The 21,740-nt window shown below is 45.8% G+C and overlaps 2 protein-coding genes across 5 annotated transcripts in view; one reads left to right on the top strand and one right to left on the bottom strand.

Moving 5' to 3' along the window:
- LOC307208997 (C-type lectin domain family 2 member D-like) overlaps positions 1–5,846 on the top strand; it is a 96,927-nt gene extending 91,081 nt beyond the window's left edge. For all 3 annotated transcript variants that reach the window (XM_079964067.1, XM_079964069.1, XM_079964068.1), the window contains 3 exons: positions 2,296–2,474; positions 3,705–3,802; positions 5,650–5,846. In XM_079964067.1, coding sequence (XP_079820193.1) covers positions 2,296–2,474; positions 3,705–3,802; positions 5,650–5,761 — 389 coding nt within the window. In that variant the 3' untranslated portion in view covers positions 5,762–5,846. The remainder of the gene's footprint in view (positions 1–2,295; positions 2,475–3,704; positions 3,803–5,649) is intronic.
- LOC307209015 (killer cell lectin-like receptor subfamily B member 1B allele A) overlaps positions 1–21,740 on the bottom strand; it is a 250,274-nt gene that overhangs the window by 155,170 nt on the left and 73,364 nt on the right. Inside the window, exon 5 of one of the 2 annotated variants that reach the window (XM_079964096.1) lies at positions 16,291–16,700. The exons of the other annotated variant lie outside the window; for it this stretch is intronic. Within the exon in view, the coding sequence (XP_079820222.1) occupies positions 16,524–16,700 (177 nt within the window). The 3' untranslated portion in view covers positions 16,291–16,523. Of the gene's footprint in view, positions 1–16,290; positions 16,701–21,740 lie in introns of those variants that run through there. 2 annotated transcript variants of the gene reach the window in all.

Genomic DNA, 21,740 nt, shown 5'->3' with positions numbered 1-21,740 from the left:
TATTGCCTCTGCTGCACCTTCATTTCCCCAGACCCTGGAAGAAGGCCAAGACCCTTGGAATCTAGTGCACTACTGGGCAGAGATTTGGGTGGCCTCTAACAATATTCCACAAAAGGCAGGAAATGGCTAAGGTCAGCACTGGGTGACTTTCCTTGTGGTAAGTGTTGCTTTGATAGACATGGCAGAAAAACGAATTATAACTTTGGGCCCATGTAGACCACTGTTTTATTGAAGGTGGATTATGCAGCATGTTCTCGACACAATAATAGTGCATCAGTAGTGGGCTTATTCTGCTTCATTCATTCATTTATTCGGCCATGCTTCCCCAATGCTCCCACATTGCCGCAGCAGAAGGAGGTGAGTGGGAGGCAGATTCATCGGGGCAGTAGAGACAGAGAATCTATCCTCAGCCCCCCTGCCAACCACAAGCTGAGCTTTTGACTAGGAGCTCCTCACCTCCCACACCTGGTGGCCCCAGAGCATCATCTCCCCTACACAACAAAACCCCCTAAACAAATAATGGAAACCTCTGAATAGCATGCAAAATTGTGGTTGGGGAAAAAACACCTAAAGCAGTGGTTAGAAAAAAAACAAAGCAGTGGTTGGGAGAGGGGGGAGGAAATCCCCTAAAATACAGTTTGTAATGTGTCAAGGATTACAGATCTGCTCCAGGCAATCCTTTGTATTGTTACAAAAGTTGGGTGCCAACCCCAACTCCCCTCTCTACTGAGCAGTAGCAAGATCCAAGGGGGTTCCAGGCACTCAACCAGGGTCTCTGTTCTTTTGGAGAATTGAGACATGGCAGAGACTGTTGCAGCTTTAAGAAATATGGTTCATTCACCTACAGTATTTACACCTTCAGTCTGCATCTAGGGAGTCCAGATCTTACAGCATGGTCATTTCAAGAGGGGTTTGTCCCCCACAGCAGGGCAGCTCTGGAGTCTAAGGCATCTCTCTCATCTCTTCAACCACTCTTCCCAAGATTAATAATAATAATAATAATAATAATAATAATAATAATAATTTATTTATTTATATATAACCCGCTCATCTGGCTGAGTTTCCCCAGCCACTCTGGGCAGCTCCCAATCGAGTGTTAAAAACAATACAGCATTAAATATTAAAAACTTCCCTAAACAGGGCTGCCTTCAGATGTCTTTTAAAGATAAGATAGCTGCTTATTTCCTTCACATCTGAGGGGAGGGTGTTCCACAGGACAGGCGCCACTACCAAGAAGGCCCACTGCATGATTCCCTGTAACCTCACAGCTCACAATGAGTGAACCGCCAGAAGGCCCTCGGCGCTGGATCTCAGTGTCCGGGCTGAACAATGGGGGTCTTTCTTTCTCCTCCTCCTCCTTCCCAGAACACCTTACTAAAAGACTCCCTTTTCCCATCATCTCACACCCAGCTACCCTGACACCATCTGCCTCCCCAGGCCAAAGGACCCCTTTTGTCGTGTTAACGGATTTGCTCTTTGCTAGGCCAGCCAGGCTGCTTTGCAAAAGCCAGCCCAGGGATTCCTTGTCTGGGCACAATTCTGCAGCATGTACTTTCACCCATATCCCAATTAATCAATTGATTAATCACAATCTAGGTTTTAGGTGGGTCCCCCCCCAAAAAAGTACTATAACGCCATGTTTACTCAGGAATAAGTCCCACCATGTTCAATACAGTTGTACCTCAGGTTACGTACGCTTCAGGTTACATACGCTTCAGGTTACATATGCTTCAGGTTACAGACTCTGCTAACCCAGAAATAGTACCTCAGGTTAAGAACTTTACCTCAGGATGAGAACAGAAATTGCACGGTGGTGGCGGCAGCTGGAGGCCCCATTAGCTAAAGTGGTGCTTCAGGTTAAGAACAGTTTCAGGTTAAGAACGGACCTCCGGAACGAATTAAGTACGTAACCAGGTGTGCCAGCTGTCTTGAATGGTGTGGCCACTCCTCAAAAAACTCACCCTGGATCACCCTGGTGGCATTTAGCAAACACTGTCCTATTGTAAATGCCTCCCGCCCTCCCCCCCCCCCCCGGGCAAGGTGCCTGAGAGGGTTGGGTGACACAGCTGCAGGCATTCCTGGAGGAAGCTAACTGGGCGAGGCTGGGACATGAAGAGCACCCTCCACAACCCCCCCGCTGGCCCCCCTCAATGTGTTGGGGGGAATCAGCCCCCTGATCCTCAGGATCCCTTTCAACTCTGTGATTCTAAGACTCTCTGATTCTGTCCATGGTACTCAAAAAGAGGAGGTTGGATAAGACAGCATCTAACTCTCTGTTTGTTTTTCTCCACCTAGGAAAAGCACCTGAGCAGCCAGTCTGTTCTTGTAAGGGGCATGAATGTCCATCTGGTTGGAAAGCATACCAGCAGAAATGCTACTACTTTTCAGATGTGGAAAAGAACTGGACCCTCAGCCAGAGCTTCTGCGCTTCACAGAATGCCTCCTTGGCTGTGTTGGAAAGCGAGGACGAAATGGTGAGAAATGCCAGTATTTTGGCTGCTGAACATGAATGTCCTTTGCGATAGTGATAAAGCTGCTCAGCCATTAGGGGCTTTGATGGACTTTATAATAAAGTCTTTATCGGGCATAGGCAAACTCGGCCCTCCAGATATTTTGGGACTACAACTCCCATGATCCCTAGCTAACAGGACCAGCGGTCAGGGATGATGGGAATTGTAGTCCCCAAAACGTCTAGAGGGCCAAGTTTGCCTATGCCTGGTCTTTATAATAATATAAAGCCTCTTAGAATTTTACCCGCAAAACACGAATACATCATATAGATATTGGCAAAAGAGGTTTGCAATGCAATCCTAGCCATGCCTATGTATAAGTAAGTCCTATTGGATTAAATGGGACTTTCTGCCAGGTAATAAAACTGCTACTATGTTTGAAAAGCTAATCAGTGTCCGCTTTGGTTTCAAACGGGAACCATGTGTTGAGGTTTCTGCATTTCAGACTAGATGGCCCTTGGGCTCCCTTCTAGCTTTGAAATACTGTTACAAGGTAAGTAAGGTTAGGATTGCACCCTAAGTTTTATTAGTCCTAGCCCAAAGTAGGCTGCAATAGATGGCAGGACACAGCTGGTAACATATCTAAGAAGGTAGGGGTTCACTCATTTATTTGAATGCTTAATAATAATAATAATAATAATAATAATAATTTATTATTTATACCCCGCCCATCTGGCTGGGCTTCCCCAGCCACTCTGGGTGGCCTCCAACAAAATATTAAAATACAGTAATGCACCAAACATTAAAAGCTTCCCTAATTTGTTCACCTGGCACCTTCATTATACACCTTTAGCCACCAGGCAAAAACATTCCTTTTTAACCAGGCCTTTGGTTGATCTGATTGACATCCTATGCCCTTTTTAAAATGTGGTTTTTTTTTGTGGGAGAGAGCTATTGGGTTGTTGTTTATATGTTTATTATGTATTTTGTAGTTTTTCATCTTGATACCTGAGACCCCTGGGTATAGGGCAGTGTAGAAAATCAACAAACAAAGGGTGGTATATAAGTGTATTTTAATCCACATTTCAGGCAACAACAATGAAATAACCATGTGCAATATAAAAACAGAAAATTTGTATAGAGTCCAAGATATAAATCTCATCGAAGTACTTGCATATGTTCAGCTGCTGCACAATTTGCCTGTGATTCTAGCAACTCACATCCCTTAACATTCATTTATTCTGATCATTAAAGCACTTTGTGATGGGTCTAAAAGGCAAGAACTCCTTTTGGATCGGTGTCAGCAGAGAGCCAGGACAGCCCTGGAAATGGCTCCATGGAAACAGCTCGGCGTAAGTCCTCTCTTTTCTCTTCTGTCCTTCAGTGGTGAGACCACAAAACCAGATGCATCCCCCTTGGGTAGTTGCACGGTTTGTGACTGATGCCAGAAGAAGACTGATAGCCTTAGTTCCCCCAGCGGTTTTTAAAAACAAAACAAAAAAACCACAACCCAATAATAATATTCAAGGGTATGATGCAAACTTTCGCTCAGATTTGCACCTGTAGCTGTGTCCTGTAGGCGCTCACAAAAAACAGGCGCTCACAAAAAAAGGTATCTGAAGAAGTGTGCATGCACACGAAAGCTCATACCTAGAACTAACTTAGTTGGTCTTTAAGGTGCTACTGGAAGGAATTTTTTTTTTCTTTTATTTTGTTTTGACTATGGCAGACCAACACGGCTACCTACCTGTAACAAAAAACAAGGTGGGGTTAAGTATGTTTCCGAGCACAATTCAAAGTGTTGGTGCTGACTTTTAAAGCCCTAAACGGCCTCGGTCCTGTATACCTGAAGGAGCGTCTCCACCCCCATCGTTCTACCCGGACACTGAGATCCAGCGCCCAGGGCCTTCTGGCGGTTCCCTCATTGCGAGAAGTAAGGTTACAGGGAACCAGACAGAGGGGCTTCTCGGTAGTGGCGCCCACCCTGTGGAACACCCTCCCTTCAGATGTGAAGGAAATAAGTAGCTATCCTATCTTTAAAAGACATCTGAAGGCAGCCCTGTTCAGGGAAGTTTTTAATATTTAACGCTGTATTGTTTTTAATACTTGATTGGGAGCCGCCCAGAGTGGCTGGGGAAACTCAGCCAGATGGGTGGGGTATAAATAATAAATTATTATTATATTATAAGTCAGCACCCATAAGCAGATCAGCTGAGCAATAATCAGTAGGCTAGGCAGAATCCATTCTGTTATCCACCAGGCACTAATGTCTCTGTGCTATCTATGTTCTTTGTGGGAACTTGGTCTATAAATAAGGGGGCTTTCAGCACCCTGGACAGGTCACTGGGAGCTGATTCTACATCCCAACTGGACTACCCTTCCTAGGCTCCCTTCAGCTAAATGCAAAGGCTTAAAGCAGCAACCCTCTGGCCATGGCCTCTCCATCTAATCTTGCTTATGCTGTAGAGAAGGAGCTGAGAACATCAAACACCTGACTATAGTTCTTTTGGGGAAATGCTATAGTTCCTTTGGGGAATCCAGCTAAGGGGCTGCTGTTTCTGGTGGGACAAGTTTGCATTGTTTTGGACTCCAGTACTACCAATGTACATAACTGTTATGTGCAAGTGATGGTAAGCCAACTTAGCAGATCAGTGTGTTGGCCAGGATTAGTTCCAGCATAACATTTTGCTTTGGTGTAATTACTTTCTGATGTAAAGCTATGAGAGTGTGACGGGCTGAGCTCCTGTTGCTCAGTCCCTGCTCCTGCCAACCTGGCAGTTCGAAAGCACGTCAAAGGGCAAGTAGATCAATAGGTACCGCTCTGGTGGGAAGGTAAATGGCATTTCCGTGCACTGCTCTGGTTCGCCAGAAGCAGCTTAGTCATGCTGATCACATGACCCAGAAGCTGTACGCTGGCTCCCTCGGCCTATAGAGTGAGATGAGCATCGCAACCCCAGAGTTGTCCGCGACTGGACCTAACAGTCAGGGGTCCCTTTACCTTTACCGTACATTTCTAGGAAAAATCAGTGGGCAATCTAGATGCTCAAGGATTCTCCCTGCCCATTTCTCTCCTCCCTGAAGGTTCACGGCTTACCAATCTAGATGAAATCTCCCTGTTAGTAACTGTGTTCTCAGAAGTTTTCTATTTACTGCTGTCAGGGAAATACCAACTCTTGCATAACTCTTGCTTCTGTTGAAGGTTGGATGTCAGTGGAAATGGAGGAAACTGCGCCTGTCTGCATGACGAACCCAAACCCAACTTCTTAAGATGCAGCAATGAACACCACTTCATCTGCGCCAAAACTATGTAAGAGGCTGGAGCAGTGCCTGGTGTGAACCACACAGAGTGATATTTATATAAACTATTTTCTGATTCATATTCTATAGCCTTTTAAATGTGTTTTCGTTTTTACATTCAGCCCTGTTCTTAAGGGTTCGGGGCCTTACGGAAAGAAAACAGCAGGCATATCTCAAGCCCTTCTGAGGTAATGTGAGGTAGCACAACTGAGGTAGTGCCTGTAGTTGCAGCTGCTTCCTGACTCAACTTGCCCATTGAGCAAGTTCTGACATTTCAACAGCCATATGCAGCAGGGGGTGAAACCTGCAGTTCCCAGAATTGCTATTCTGCACTTGCTAGTTCAACTTGCATCTGAGCCAGTGGCATGCCTTCCATGGACCAGAGGGACTAGCTTAGTCCCCCATGTTTCTGGTGAAATTAGACACACAAACATCTGTGCTTCATTTCCAGAAGAAACCTTTCCTCCTCCCTTCACCTTCTTCCTTCTCCTCTCCTCCCTCCTTCGACCTTACTTTCCTGAGCCTCTTCTTTAGCCTGCTCTAGCCAAGTCGGAGGGGCTGCGCTCCTTGCACTGCAGATCCGAGGGCGCGTCCTCCTGGTGGCGCAGAGTAGCGAGCGCATACTCAGACGCAGAGGGAAACAGCTCCTTCAACTGAGTTCCTCTACCACCGGTGCTATTATTCTGCCCTCTGCGTACTTTACAAGGCACAGAGGCGAGGCATGCTCTGTAGCAGGCTTCCTCAAACTCGAACCTCCAGGTGGTTTGAGACTACAATTCCCACATCCCTGACCACTGGTCCTGCTAGCTAGGGATCATGGGAGTTGTAGGCCAAAAAAAACACCTGGAGGGCTGAGTTTGAGGAAGCCTGCTCTTTAGCATGGAAAGGGACTTGGTTGAAGGAGCCGCTTCCCTCCACGTCTAACCACGCGCAGCCAGAACTGTTGCTTGCTGCAGTGTGTGTTGATTTATCTTTTTTTCCTTTTTCCTTTTTTTTAACAAGGGAAACGAATCAGGTGAGCACCCCTGAGATCTCCCCTGCCTTCTAGGCATTGCTTCCCCCCCTCGTCTCTCCCCCCCCCCCAATGCTTTTGCCTCCGCCTCTATTAGTGCCTGCCGGAGGGTGCTGTGTGTGTCTCTGTGTGTACTGGTGCCAGCGCCTTCTCTGGCCCCAGGCGCAGATTTTTGAGGTGGCGCGCGAAGCAGGCGTCTGCATGCGGGCGCCCCGGAAGCCGGATGCAAGAGACTCGGAGAAAAAGAAAGAGAGCAGAGGAGTGTCAGAGAGAAAGGACTCTGCGCAGCTGCCGGGCGGGGGGAGGGAGGGACGGAGGGTGGTGCCAAGGGGAAATCAGCACGGTCAAGCCTGCACGCCTCTTTCCTTTTTGTTTTTAAATCATTTTTATTGATTTTCCAATAAAGACAGCCAATCAACATGCCCACGTCATAATCTAATTGAAAACAAAAAACTAAAATAAAAAAGACCAAATTGTAATCCAATTTTTAATTATTAATTTTTCTGGGCTCCCCATAGTCTGGACCTCTGAAGCATATCTCCAAATTTCATTTTTTTAAAAAAATAATTTTTATTAACTGTCCAATCACATCAAATTAAATCACATCATATAAATTCCGAATTACAAAGCCAAATTTTTAAATTTTGTTGGGGGAACCCATACTTCAACATCCAAAGGGGAATTCAGATCATCTTCTTATTACTGCGTTAATGTCCAAATCAGTCCCAATCAGTCCAAACAAAGTTCATAATTCTATCCAGTCTTATCTTGGTGTTGCCACATCATATCTTGTTCGTATAATTTCTCTTTTTCCTTTACGATCTCTTCTGTTAGTCTCCTTAAGCCGATAGCAAGTGTAATAATCCTGTGTGGATTTCCCGTTCCTCCACTAAGTCCAGATGGTTTCCATATATCTCCTTCGTAGATAACATCACTTTATCCATCGTAAATTTTGGCATTTGTCGCTCTTAAGTCCCACCGAGGAGTTGATTCACGATATGTAAACAACTCTATTTCTCTCTTTCTCCTCCCAGACCCAAGAGCTCCCACAATGCCTCACAAAATGGCGAACGGCATTTTTTCCTGACTGCGTCACTCCAAAACTCTTAGCTTTCCAGCTTCATCTTGAAACATTGCTTTGGATCGAAAGTTTATCTCCACACAGCCTTAAATCCACAGCTTAAGTCCTTGATTTCTGACTCATTAGGGGAGGGGGATTCTTGTTAAATCACATAAAAAGGTAGAGGCAGGTTTTTCCCCCCCTCCCCCCTCAGTCATTACCGTATCTTGACGTTCTTCTCGTATTTTATTGTTGTCTTGTTATCAGAGATCTCTTCTGTCAGCAGTATTCACTCCCCTTTTTCCTTGATGTATGTGCAATTAATCATGTCCAAATTATTTCTTTTAAAGATCATTGCAACCAGCGGCATGAATCGGGGACGGCGTCAAGGAGTGCCGAAAATCCCACAGGAGGGCTTTGTGCCTAGTGCCCCCACCCCCACAAATTCGGGGGTGGTATAGGGCACAGCAGGCAAGGGCCGTCCCCCCCATAATCCTGGGGGGGTTAAGGAGGCTAATTACCCCCATCATAGCCTCCAAATTACCTCGTGTGGGTCGGAGAGATGTTATTGTCAGCCATCTTCCGATGCGCCACCTAGTGGCCCCCCCCCATATCTCCAAATTTCAGTCCTGGCTCCTCTCATTGTTTTCATATTTTCCACATCCCGATCTTAACGCTTTAAAGTTCTCCGTCCCTGGCTCTACGATTCTCAGTCATGTCAAAAATCATATATCCTTTCGTCTGTCGAATACAGCTTTATTTGTGTATATATATTTTTTCAGCTGTCTATTTGCCAGCGCAGCTTCCACTGACTCCATTCCAATCTTCCAATCCAGGCTGTTGTCCAAGTCTGTCATCTGAAGTTTAATGACGCAGTGACTCCAAAGTTGTTGTTAGATCATTCCAATCCAGGCTGTTGTCCAAGCTTTTTGTTTGAGATCTAATAACATAGTAGCTTCCACATTGTTAGGTTCTTACTGTAAATTGTTGAGCATACTGTTTGCAATACAGTGGTATCTCAGGTTACATACGCTTCAGGTTACAGACTCCGCTAACCCAGAAATATTACCGGTACCTTGGGTTAAGAACTTTGCTTCAGGATGAGAACGGAAATCGTGCTCCAGTAGCAAGGCAGCAGTGGGAGGCCCCATTAGCTAAAGTGGTGCTTCAGGTTAAGAACAGTTTCAGGTTAAGAGCGGACATCCAGAACGAATTAAGTTCTTAACCCGAGGTACCACTGTATTGTAATGTAAATGAACCGTATTCCACACATGACCCGGAAGCTGTACACCAGCTCCCTCGGCCAGTAAAGCGAGATGAGTGCCGCAACCCCAGAGTCGTCTGCGACTGGACCTAATGGTCAAGGGTTCCTTTACCTTTACTGTTGTCCATAGAAGAGGATGGTGAAAGTTGATGCCTCTGAACATGTGCAGAGTGTGGCACCCTCCCAAGTACACTAGTGGCCAAAATTGTGGAAACCTTTTGGGGAAAGTGTATTTCCATGTTTTTTGTAGTAATACCATAAATTACATATCAATGGAAAGATAACTTAATGAAGAATGTAATGCAACAAAATTGGTTCAATTATCTGTATTCTATCAAAAGTTATAGCCAAATAACCAGAAAAAGGAGTGTTTATAGAGAGGCAATCAAGTGTTATCTTGTTTTGACAATGATGGCTCATAACATCACTTTTTCTTTTTCTTTTTAGTAATACCATAAAATTATACATCAATGGAAAGATAACTGAACCATCAAACCTCGGAAATACACTTTTTCCAAAAGGTTTCCACAATTTTGGCCACTAGTGTAACTGCTGCCTGCTCAAGGCCATTCTAGAGTTAGGGGATAGGAGGGTGGGGAATTCCCATATGTAGGATATCCGTGTGTGTGTGTTTTAAACAAATCAAGTGATTAAGTGCTGGGAAGGTGTGATCGCTCTGTTCTAATACTTTCCCTTGCCAAATATTGGACGCATTGGATAGTGTAAAAGCAGCTCCACTGAATGCCGATCATTGGGCAGAGCCTGCAACTATTCTAAAAAAAATGCTGGCTACTGGCTACAGTGTAGTTTGCCAAGGCAACTGTTCCCCTACCAAAAAAAAAAAAAAAATGTCACCGCACGTCACTGGTCTAAACAAAATAAAGATGACTGGGTGTTTCACACACAACCTTGCTGTTATTTTTTGTTGTTACCCCACACTTCCCATCTCAAAAGAGACACTCAAGGCAGCCACTGTAGTGGGACATTTACAGGCCTTTGGTTCTCAGGAGAACTATAGCTTGTTCTCATTAGGACAACAACTCAGACATTGTATATACTGGGGTAGCCAACACGGTGCCCTTAAAACGACATGGACTACAACACCCCATTGGCAGGGGTGACTGGAGTTGTCGTGTTGGCTACCCTGTGTTGGCATGCACATCAATTATCCCACTATCTTCCCTAGAACACTGATGTTCCAGGCTCTTGTATGTTTCTTATTTCTCAGGTAATTTATTAAACTGGTTTTTTTTAAAAAATTAAAAAGTATTTCAACTGGCTTCCTCAAAACATCACATGAGTCACAACATTCAGCCACCAAAAGTATCCCTGGACTCTTCAGTTCTAAAAAACAGCAGGATATTGCTTCTCACCTGGTCTAAATGATGAGGTACCTTAATCCAGTTTCCTCAGATCTGATGGGGAGGCCTTTCTCTATCTCCCACCTTGGAATGGGTGAATCAGTCAATGTATGTTTCTCTTACTTTCCCATTTTGTCCAGTTTAGTTCTCCACATTTCCGTCTCAATTTGTGATATTACAGTGGTATCTCAGGTTAAGTACCTAATTCGTCCTGGAGGTCCGTACTTAACCTGAAACTGTTCTTAACCTGAAGCACCACTTTAGCTAATGGGGCCTCCTGCTGCTGCCGCACCGCCGGAGCATGATTTCTGTTCTCATCCTGAAGCAAAGTTCTTAGCCCAACGTACTATTTCTGGGTTAGCGGAGTCTGTAAGCGTATGTAACCTGAAGTGTATATAACCTGAGGTACCACTGTAGTATTATTATTATTATTATTATTATTATTATTATTATTATTATTATTTTATAAACTCATCATGGAAATGCATCAGCATTGTAGTGGGAATATATGCATTTGAATGCAAATTTCCCCTAATGTATACATTTTTGTAAGGCAAATGTAGCAGACAGAATGAGTGGGATGCGAATGAGCAGAATCCACTCCTGGTCCCTGTTCAATGTGGGCTGGCTTGCCTGCTTTCTTGCAGACCGCAGGAAACTGAGCATAATATATGCATTTGAATGCAAATTTCCCCTAATGTATACATTTTTGTAAGGCAAATGTAGCAGACAGAATGAGTGGGATGCGAATGAGCAGAATCCACTCCTGGTCCCTGTTCAATGTGGGCTGGCTTGCCTGCTTTCTTGCAGACCGCAGGAAACTGAGCAGACTCACCTACGTAAATGCTCAGCTATACTAAAGGCATCCACACTTCTCCTTTTTACTTTCATGACATCATGTATGGCCCTCATATTCAGCAGCAAGGATTTTGTAATGTCATTGCAAAATGGCTGTGTGCTTTTGAAAGAGGGGTGGGAAGCTGAACACTTGTGAGGGAAGGAACTGATGTGTGGGAAACAAAGGCTGGTGCTGTACACACACACACACAAACACACACAAACACACACACACACACTGTCATGTAATTCTACTCAATATTGATCCAGAGCAGAACTCTGACATATTGTTAGTAGAGTAAAAACTTAAACGCGTTGCAGAATTCCCAAAAAGTAGACCAGAGGCAATTAATATTTCATCCAGCAGAGCTTTACTGAAGGCAAATGAGCATAATGGTCACATTCAGGATTGGCACAGTTCATAAGTCTAGTTGCAACAGACTTAACTTAAACTTACAATAACTTATAATAAGTCTAAACCTTAACACTATAGCATGCTATGTACAGAACACCACACCAGAAGGAAGAGAGATGGAAAGAGGAAATAAAACCCAGGCCTCCTTCTGGCCTGACTTTGATAGCATGACCTTGACAGAAGAGATAACAAAACCAGTTTAAGCCAGTTGTAGTTAGCTTCTCTGAAGGAATATCCCAAACATCATGAGCCAGTGTGGTGTAGTGGTTAAGAGCGGTAGACTCGTAATCTGGTGAACCAGGTTCACGTCTCTGCTCCTCCACATGCAGCTGCTGGGTGACCTTGGGCCAGTCACACTTCTCTGAAGTCTCTCAGCCTCACTCACCTCACAGAGTGTACGTTGTGGGGGAGGAAGGGAAAGGAGATTGTTAGCCACTTTGAGACACCTTAAGGGAGTGATAAAGTGGGATGTCAAATCCAAACTCTTCTTCTGCTGCTTGTTTCTTTCACACAGAGAAGCTTCCAGAACCCTCTTGAATCAATTAGAATAGGAAAGATCTCTACGTATCAGATCAATACTTTCTGTACTAAGAAATGCAAACTGACACAAACACACAAACTTCATCATCTGTGGATTTACAGTGGTGCCTTGCAAGACGAAATTAATCCGTTCCGCGAGTCTCTTCGTCTAGCAGTTTTTTTGTCTTGCGAAGCAAGCCCATTGACGGCTTAGTGGATTAGCGTTATTAGCGTTATTAGCGCTATTAGTGGTTTTTAGTGGCTTTTAGCGGCTTAGCGGAAAAGCAGATAAGCGGCTTAGCGGCTTAGAAAAAGGGGGGAGGGGAAAAAACCCGCAGGAACTCGCAAGACATTTTCGTCTTGCGAAGCAAGCCCATAGGAAATTCGTTTTGCGAAGCACCTCCAAAACGGAAAACCCTTTCGTCTAGCGGGTTTTCCGTCTTGCGAGGCATTCGTCTTGCGGGGCACCACTGTATTTATTTTTTTACAGCAAATACTGCATGGAACTAGATGTTTCATCAGATGAGAGGCTGCCACAGAAACTATCTGCACTGGCTCTGGTTCCCGGCTCTTTTCTGTAGCACGCATCTTTCTGTTTTTGGAGGAAGCCATGTAACAGCCATTAAGTGGCAAGGTGGGAGGCACAGAAGGAGGGACTTTGTCTTGCAGCAGGATCCACAGGGGCAGCAGATTCTGACGTAGATCTTTATTCCCTCTCTTGCTCCTGATCAGATGCACCAACTTGGAAAAGAGATTGGGGGAAGGGGGCTGACGTGACTTGACAACATCACACCCAGGTGCCATGCGCAATGTTGCGATGTTGTGCATGACACCCGGATGTCATACATGTGGGAATGTTCAGGGAGGCAGGAGAGGATATATTGTTTAATTATATCCTTCCCAACTTGTGTTAACAAGTTCTATGATTTAGCAGAGTAACATTCCCCTTTTAAACTTACACATCAGATAACGTCTTTGCCAAGCTTGCATAAGCCTCTAAAATACGGTAAGTTTCCTGGTAATTCCCCTTTATTCCCTCTTAAAAGAATAGACATGACACAGTCTTGTATAAAAGTATATGTTATGTACTGGGTTGAATAGGATCCAAAAGGCAGCAGTCTGCTTGGTCCTAGAACAATAGGATCCAAAATGCAGCAGTCTGATTGGTCCTAGAACAATAGGATTCAGAATGCAGCAGTCTGATTGGTCCTAGAACAATGCAGCAGTATGACTGGTCTGCAGGAGCCACCCAATCCAGCTCCAGATGGAAGTGAATGCACAACCTGATTGGCCTACAGGAGAATTCCGGAATTAGCCAATCACGTGCAGCCCATTGTGTAAATAATGTATATAAAGCAGATACTTTGAGGGGACTTTCATTCCCTCCTCACCACTATGCACTGAATAAAGAGCATGAAATCCACTCTTGACTCTGAGTATATTTCAGTATATAAAGTAGTTTACTCACATTCTGTTCACAGAAGGATCCCAGAAGGCAGAGTTAGGTTACAAAATCTATACACGTGGAATCTATCCCATAAGGAGATAGTTCCTTTGTCCTCTCTTGGCTGGAAGAGAGCATCTCAGGCCAAGGAAATGTTGCTACTTCGAGGAATGGAGTCAGAGAGAGAGATGGCTGCCTCCCCTGTGCTATTTTGTTACCTGCACAGGTGAGGTCACACCCACCTCTGGTCACATGTAGAGGAAGTTTGTGCCAGCCCAGGAGGAAACAGGAAGTTCCGACTGGCTGCTCCAGACACCCCCTTTTTATGTCCGCTCTAGGAATGTTGTATTTGACTGCTCCATGTTTCACACCCTACAATACTCAGGGCCTGGACATAACACCATCAGGCGTGATGTCTGAGTGTCACAAGGCAGCTCAACTTCCATGGCCAGCAGTTTCTCTGTCTCCTTTTCCTCCTCCTTCTGCCGCCACCATGGACCGGGGGCTGCTTCCCCACAAGAGGAGGAGGTGCCACTGCGTTCCTAGTTCATGCAACCCCCAGACATCACATATGACAGTGTTGCATCTGGCTGTTGTGCACGACAGTGTCACATCCAGGCATCATGGACAATGTCATGACATCATGTGTGATGCCTGGGCAAACATTGAGGGGGCCCAGTCTCCCACTAACAAATATTGCGGAGATGCCACACGAGCGAGATGAATAAACACCCAGCAATAAAAGATAATGGGAGAGGATTTACCCCAGCAAATTATTTGTCAAAATTACAAATACCCAAATCTTGTTGTTTAGTTGTTTAGTCATGTCCGACTCTTCATGACCCCATGGACCAGAGCACGCCAGGCACCCCGTCTTCCACTGCCTCCCGCAGTTTGGTCAAACTCATGCTGGTAGCTTCGAGAACACTGTCCCACCATCTCATCCCTTCTCCTTGTGCCCTCCATCTTTCCCAACATCAGGGTCTTTTCCAGGGAGTCTTCTCTTCTCATGAGGTGGCCAAAGTCTTGGAGCCTCAGCTTCACAATCTGTCCTTCCAGTGAGCACTCAGTGCTGATTTCCTTCAGAATGGATTGGTTTGATCTTCTTGAAGTCCATGGGACTCTCAAGAGTCTCCTCCAGCACCATAATTCAAAAGCATCAATTCTTCGGCGATCAGCCTTCTTTATGGTCCATCTCTCACTTCCAAATACCCAAATACAGACGGTCATTTACCCTTGCTAGATTGAACGTGTTGCCATCTGCCTTATTGCAGGGCAGATTCAAGGGTAAACCATATGTGGAACAAGTCTGCCCCTGCGGCTCGATGGAGGTAGACACTGTCTCTCATGTCTTGTTACGCTGCCATTTCTACGGGGATATACACTCAGTATTTATTACTCCTGTTATACAAAAATCTCCAAATGGGTCTGAACTTCAGTGTCTAAAACTCCTGGTAGAGGACAAGGATCTAGAGATCACGCTAAGGGTGGCCAAATTCTGTGCGACTGCCGTAAAACTTAGGGAACAAGCTGTACTACCAAAATGATTAAGGTTTTAAATGACAATTTTAGTTTATATTTTAGTGATCAAGATTTAATACATATTTTTAACTGCCGCTGTATCTGAATTGTCTCTATACCCAATTGCAATTCAATGTATTCCTATTGTGTTTTATGATTTTCCTGATATTGTAAGTGAGCCAGAACTGGTCTGTGACCGCAATAATAAAATTCAATTCAATATTGTGGAGGGGTTCAGTCCCTGGGAGTCAGCACCCCTGTTCCTGAAGTAGTTACTCCCTGGTGACGAGGGGTGCACCAGTTTCTAGCTCACCACAGGTGCCAAAATGTCTTGGGCCTGCCCTGCAACAAACTATCAATTCTTATTTTTTCCTCCTTTTTTTTCTTTTCTTAAAGTGGATGGGATAATTACTTTTTCCGGAGGGTGTCTAATGCAACATATTTTTGTTTTGGTTATAGCAGGCAGGAAATACATCTCTAGATTGCATATGCTTGACAATGCATGGCAGCAGAACAGTGTTGGAGGAAACAGGCACAACAAGGGCGTTTTCACAGTATACACTTCCTTCCCCTCTGTCTGAGAATGCAAAGAGCATGCTGCAGCTACTGCTGCCACTGTAGCAGAGGCAGAGGCCAAGGCATTCATTGGAGGCTGAATCTGCTGCATCCTTAGTAGTCCCCTCCCTGCCCCCCCCCCAACCTGTGGATCCTTCCACCTGAAGCCTCATGCTCCCATCAGTCCCAGCCAGCACCATGGTCAGCAATGAGGGGAGTTGGAGTCTTGCAGCATCTGCATCATAGAATCATAGAAGCATTGGATTGTAGAGTTGGAAGGGACCCCAAGGGTCATCTAGTCCAACCCCGGCAAGGAAGAAATATTTTGCCCAAAGTGGGGCGCAAACCCATGACTCCGGGATTAAGTGTCTCATGCTCTACTGGGTGTGCTATCCCAGGACCACTGGTTCCCCACCTCCCTCTGTAAAGGGCAGTGTACACTCATGCAAACAGAACAGACAGACAAACAAGTCCTGCAATCCCACACCCATTAAAGCCTTGTCTGTCGCTTTTACATAATAATAATAATCAAAGAATCGTAGAATTGGAAGGGACCCTGAGGATCATCTAGTCCAACTCCCTACAATGCAAGACTAAGCAGCTGCCCCATACGGGAATCCAGCCTGGAGCCTCGGCGGTATCAGCACCAGGCTCTAACCAAATGAGTAACAACAACAACAACAACAACAACAACAACCCATCTGACTGGCTTGCCCCAACCAGTCTTCCAACAAATTTAAACGCAGGAAAACATCACACATTTTAAACATCCCTCTACAGGGCTGCCTTCAGATACCTTCTAAAAGTATATTTCCTTGGCATCTAATGGAAGGGCCTTGCACTTCTACCGAGAAGGTGTGCGTGGTGTTTGAAGGGCACACAAAAGAAGATGCAAAGGAGAGGGACGCCTTGTCTTGCATGACGGCTGAAGCAGAGTTGCGGCTGGGGCACTTCTGAGAACTTGCCTGAAAGGGGGGGGGCGGGGAGAGGGAGGGAGAGGGGGAGGGGAGTGTCTATTGAGTTTCCTCTCCGAGGGGAGAAGAGAAGCCGAGGCTTGACTTCCCGAGCGACTGCTTCTCTTTCGCGTTGAGGCTGAGAACTTGGCAGCGCCTCGCAGGACAGGATAGCGCAGGACGGGAACAGCGGGAAAGGCCAAGTTCTTGCCGGAGCCTTGCAGCTGGCAAAGATCCCGAAAAAAGCTGGTCAGGATGGAAGGGGGGGAAATCGAAGAGTCAATCTTCGCCCCCTCCCCACCCCCCAGCTCCAGAGAAGAGAGAAGTGAGGGGGATGAAGCCAGTCCTCTTCGCAAATCCTCTTTGGAACAGCCCACAGGCAGCGAGACTGGAACGAACGGATGGAGGTAGGTCGTGGGAAGCCTTTTTGGATTCACAGGGGTTAACATAAAGAGCAGGTGTCTAGGTGTGGTTCATGGGCATTGCAAAGTGGGGAAGCTGGGAGGGACAGCTGTCCCCGCAATCAATAAAAATATATAAAAACACATAGCTAACAGAGGTTCTTCCCCCCGCCCCCAAAGTAAAGATCTAACCCGCTCCAACAAAAATCTTGGCTACGCCCAAGGTGTGGTTGGAATTGACTCCGATTGTGGGTTTAGGAACGAGAAGACCACAGAAGAAAGGATGCTAAGGGATTGATTGGGGAAAGGGAAGCTGGAAGAAGCGAGAAGGAGAAGGAGACAGAGGCAAGGCTAGGGAGAGAAGCAAAAAGGACAGGAGACAAATGTAGGAGGAGATATAAATAAGGAAGGGAGGTTCTCTTGTGGAGCACTGGGGCTAGATCTCCCGGCACATGTGAATTGCACTGTGGGTTCAACCACAGAGCCTAGGGCTTGCCGATCAGAAGGTCGACGGTTCAAATCCCCACGACGGGGTGAGCTCCTGTTGCTCGGTCCCTGCTCCTGCCAACCTAGCAGTTCGAAAGCACCCTTAGGTGCAAGTAGATAAATAGGTACCGCTTTATAGTGGGAAGGTAAATGGCGTTTCCGTGTGCTGCGCTAGTGCTGGCTCACCAGAGCAGCTTCGTCACGCTGGCCACATGACCCGGAAGTGTCTGCGGACAGCGCTGGCCCTCAGCCTCTTAAGTGAGATGGCCGCACAACCCTAGAGTCGGGCACGACTGGCCCGTATGGGCAGGGGTACCTTTACCTTTACCTTTATGTCTTCACTATAACCCTCGCTGCAGCAGGCACCATTTTACAATCTCATTTATTTGTAAAATAGGCCTTATGGGCAGGACCTGAGAAGAAGGAAGTGGAGAAGGTTAGGGTAGAGAAAGCTGGTGGAGAGTTTTAAAGGTAGGGGTGAAAAGTTTGCTATGGGTGCTGAAAGATGCGAAACGACAGCACAAAGATATGAGGAGAGTTTGGCTTGGCAACGGGGTGGCAAAAATTATTTGGATTATACAGTGGTACCTCGGGTTACAGATGCTTCAGGTTACAGACTGCGCTAACCCAGAAATAGTACCTCGGGTTAAGAACTTTGCTTCAGGATGAGAACAGAAATCGTGCTTTGGCAGCATGGCGGCAGCAGGAGGCCCCATTAGCTAAAGTGTCCAGTTCTGGGCACCACAGTTCAAGAAGGACACTGACAAACTGGAACGTGTCCAGAGGAGGGCAACCAAAATGGTCAAAGGCCTGGAAACGATGCCTTATGAGGAACGGCTAAGGGAGCTGGGCATGTTTAGCCTGGAGAAGAGGAGGTTAAGGGGTGATATGATAGCCATGTTCAAATATATAAAAGGATGTCACATAGAGGAGGGAGAAAGGTTGTTTTCTGCTGCTCCAGAGAAGCGGACATGGAGCAATGGATCCAAACTACAAGAAAGAAGATTCCACCTAAAGATTAGGAAGAACTTCCTGACAGTAAGAGCTGTTCGACAGTGGAATTTGCTGCCAAGGAGTGTGGTGGAGTCTCCTTCTTTGGAGGTCTTTAAGCAGAGGCTTGACAACCATATGTCATGAGTGCTCTGATGGTGTTTCCTGCTTGGCAGGGGGTTGGACTCGATGGCCTTTGTGGTCTCTTCCAATTCTATGATTCTATGATTCTATGATTCTATGATTCTAAAGTGGTGCCTCAGGTTAAGAACAGTTTCAGGTTAAGAATGTACCTCCAGAACAAATTAAGTTCTTAACCTGAGGTACCACTGTATTCAGGTAGGTGGCCATGTTGGTCTGATGCAGTAGAAATAATAATAAAAAAATGTCCAGTAGCGCCTTAGAGACCAACTAAGTTTGTTCTTGGTATGAGCTGAAGAAGTGTGCATGCACACAAAAGCGGGTGGCGGGTGGTCTAAACCACAGAGCCTAGGGCTTGCCAGTTCGAATCCCCACAACGGGGTGAGCTCCCGTTGCTCGGTCCCTGCTCCTGCCAACCTAGCAGTTTGAAAGCACGTCAAAGTGCAAGTAGATAAATAGGTACCACTCCGGTGGGAAGGTAAACGGCGTTTCCATGCACTGCTCTGGTTCGCTAGAAGCAGCTTAGGCATGCTGGCCACATGACCTGGAAGCTGTACGCTGGCTCCCTTGGCCTATAAAGCAAGATGAGCACTGCAAACCCAGAGTCATCCGCAACTGGACCTAATGGTCAGAGGTCCCTTTACCTTTAAGGTGCTACTGGACAGTTTTTTTATTTTATTTTTATTTCTAGTGGATTATATTGGCATTGCTGAATTGCTGCTTACATCACTGAGGGCAAAGATAGAGGTGTGGCATCAAAGCAAGAGACCCCCATGGTTGCTTTGGTGCTCCCCAAATCTGTGCTCTGCTGAAGATGAGTTGACTCTAGGCTCTCATTTAAGGGGAAATCCTTTCAGAAAGCCCAGTAAGCACCGAGCGATTGGTCCTGCCTGAGCTGCTTACTGCTTAGAGCAGAGTTTTCCAAACTGTGTGTTTTATGGGATCTCACAGAGTCACGCCCATCTACCTGGTCACATGCAGGGGGAGGATGCTCCAGACCAGGTGTGACAGGAAGTCCTCCTGGCTGGAGTAACATCTTCCTGTGTGTCCACTCTGGGCAAATAGGAATACTTGACTGCTTATGTTACATCCCACATCCAGTTTCTAGTAAAACTGTGTTGCGAAATGATGCATTTCTAAAAAGTGTGTCACCAGCACGAAAAGTTTGGAAAACTCTGGCTTAGACTATTCTGCAGGAGGGCATGGAGGCCGCAACCTTGAGGAGAGTCCTCCTGCTTTGTGGTGAGGATATTATACTGCAACATTTTGTTGCTGGTCCCACCAGTTCAATATTTGACTATTTTAAGCTGTCATACAGAACTGCTTTTGAGTTGTAGCATCCCACAAAGGTGTTAAACATAGAGTTCTCCAAAGCTCTGTTGGATCAGTCTCATGAGCGCTTATGGATATATGTTTTATTTGTTCCCTACCATACAGGCAATGTTCACGGCTAAAGTCTTCCATTGTTCTCAATGTTGTCTTCTTTATCATCAGCATCATTCTCCTTGGAGTAGGTAAGTTGCAGAAACTTGGATGCTACTTTCCTTGTAGTTTCTCTTCAGCCACCTGCAATAGCTCAGTCAGTAGAACATGAAGCTCTTAATCTCAGGGTTGTGAGTTCAAGACCTGTGTTGGGCAAAAGTTTTCATCTTCAGCACTAAAGGGATTACAGAGGTACCTCAAGCTAAGTACTCAATTGGTTCCGGAAGTCCGTTCTTAACCTGAAGCGTTCTTAACCTGAAGTAGACTTTCCCATTGAAAGTAATGGAAAGTGGATTGATCCATTCCAGATGATGAAAAACACCCCCTAAAACAGCAATTTAACACAAATTTTACTGTTTCATGAGACCATTGATCCATAAAATGAAGGCAATAATCAATGTACTGTACTATAAAATAAATAAGACAGTATTTTAGATTTTAAAAAATAATATTTATTTCTTTTATTACGTGCACTCATTCTTTGGATGGGGGCTCAGGGTCCTCTTCCACAATCACAATCGGCTTGGCTCCTGACATTCGCGGAGGCCTCAGAGAACTCCCGTGGCTGGAGCCCAGTCGCAGAGCCTCTGCAGGCCCTGCAGGCACCACGGATGTCGGGGCTTGGCTCCTGGCATTCATGGAGGCCTCAGAGAGCTCCATAGTCCCCGTGGACGTCTGGGTTTGCCTCCAGGCAGCAGGAAGGCCTTCAAGAGCTCGGACAACTTACTTCCGGGTTACAATCGTTCATAACCCGAAAAAACGTAAGTTGATGCGTTTGTAACCCGAGGTACCACTGTATAAGAGTTCCAGCAGAATTTGCTTTAGATTGGCAAATACTATGGGACAGGAGAACATCATATGTACAGCACCCCAAAAAGGCACCTGCATCCAGCACTGAATGCCTGTTATCACAGTGTGTACACAAAGGGAACTTTTCCATAATTCCCAATTTTTCTTCCCTTCGTCTTGGAAATTGAGAATACCAAGCTCTCAGTTCTCCTGCTCCCCTGTCTCCCAGCAAAGGGGCAAATTCCTGAGCTGTATCTTCCTCAGCCTGCATAAGTGTTCCCTGAAGGGCCAGCCCTATCATGAGGCAGAGTAAAGCAGCTGCCTTGGGTAGCAGACGGGAGATGGGTGGGAGAAAGTAATGGTGAGCTGTTGGAGAAGAGAGCTCTCTGTGCTGCTATTGTCTGCCCTGTGGCCCCACAGCTCTTGCCCTCAGATTTGGTGGAGGACACTGTCTGGTTACAAGTGTAAGATTCAAGTGCCTATCTGTGCATGGAATTGAGAGTGAATGCTTTCTTGTCTTTCACTTTAAACAGCAAGATATTTGGGCCAACTCCTGGCTTCCGGAAAGGCTTCCTGTAGGTGGAGTTGTCATCCTGCCCTTGGCAACAGAACGTTGTTTGTCTTTAGAGACTGTGTGCCTCACTTTTGTTACTTTCAGCTAATCTTCCAAGATGGCTGGTGGATGGAGTGTATTGTAGATGTATTGTAAAAAGGGATACAGTGGTACCTCGGGTTAATTACTTAATTCGTTCTGGAGGTCTGT

Source organism: Podarcis cretensis (assembly GCF_951804945.1).
Source record: "Podarcis cretensis genome assembly, chromosome: 2".
Classification (NCBI taxonomy): Eukaryota; Metazoa; Chordata; class Lepidosauria; order Squamata; family Lacertidae; genus Podarcis; species Podarcis cretensis.
Note: the sequence above shows the minus strand (reverse complement) of the source record. Positions and strands in the feature narration are given on the sequence as shown.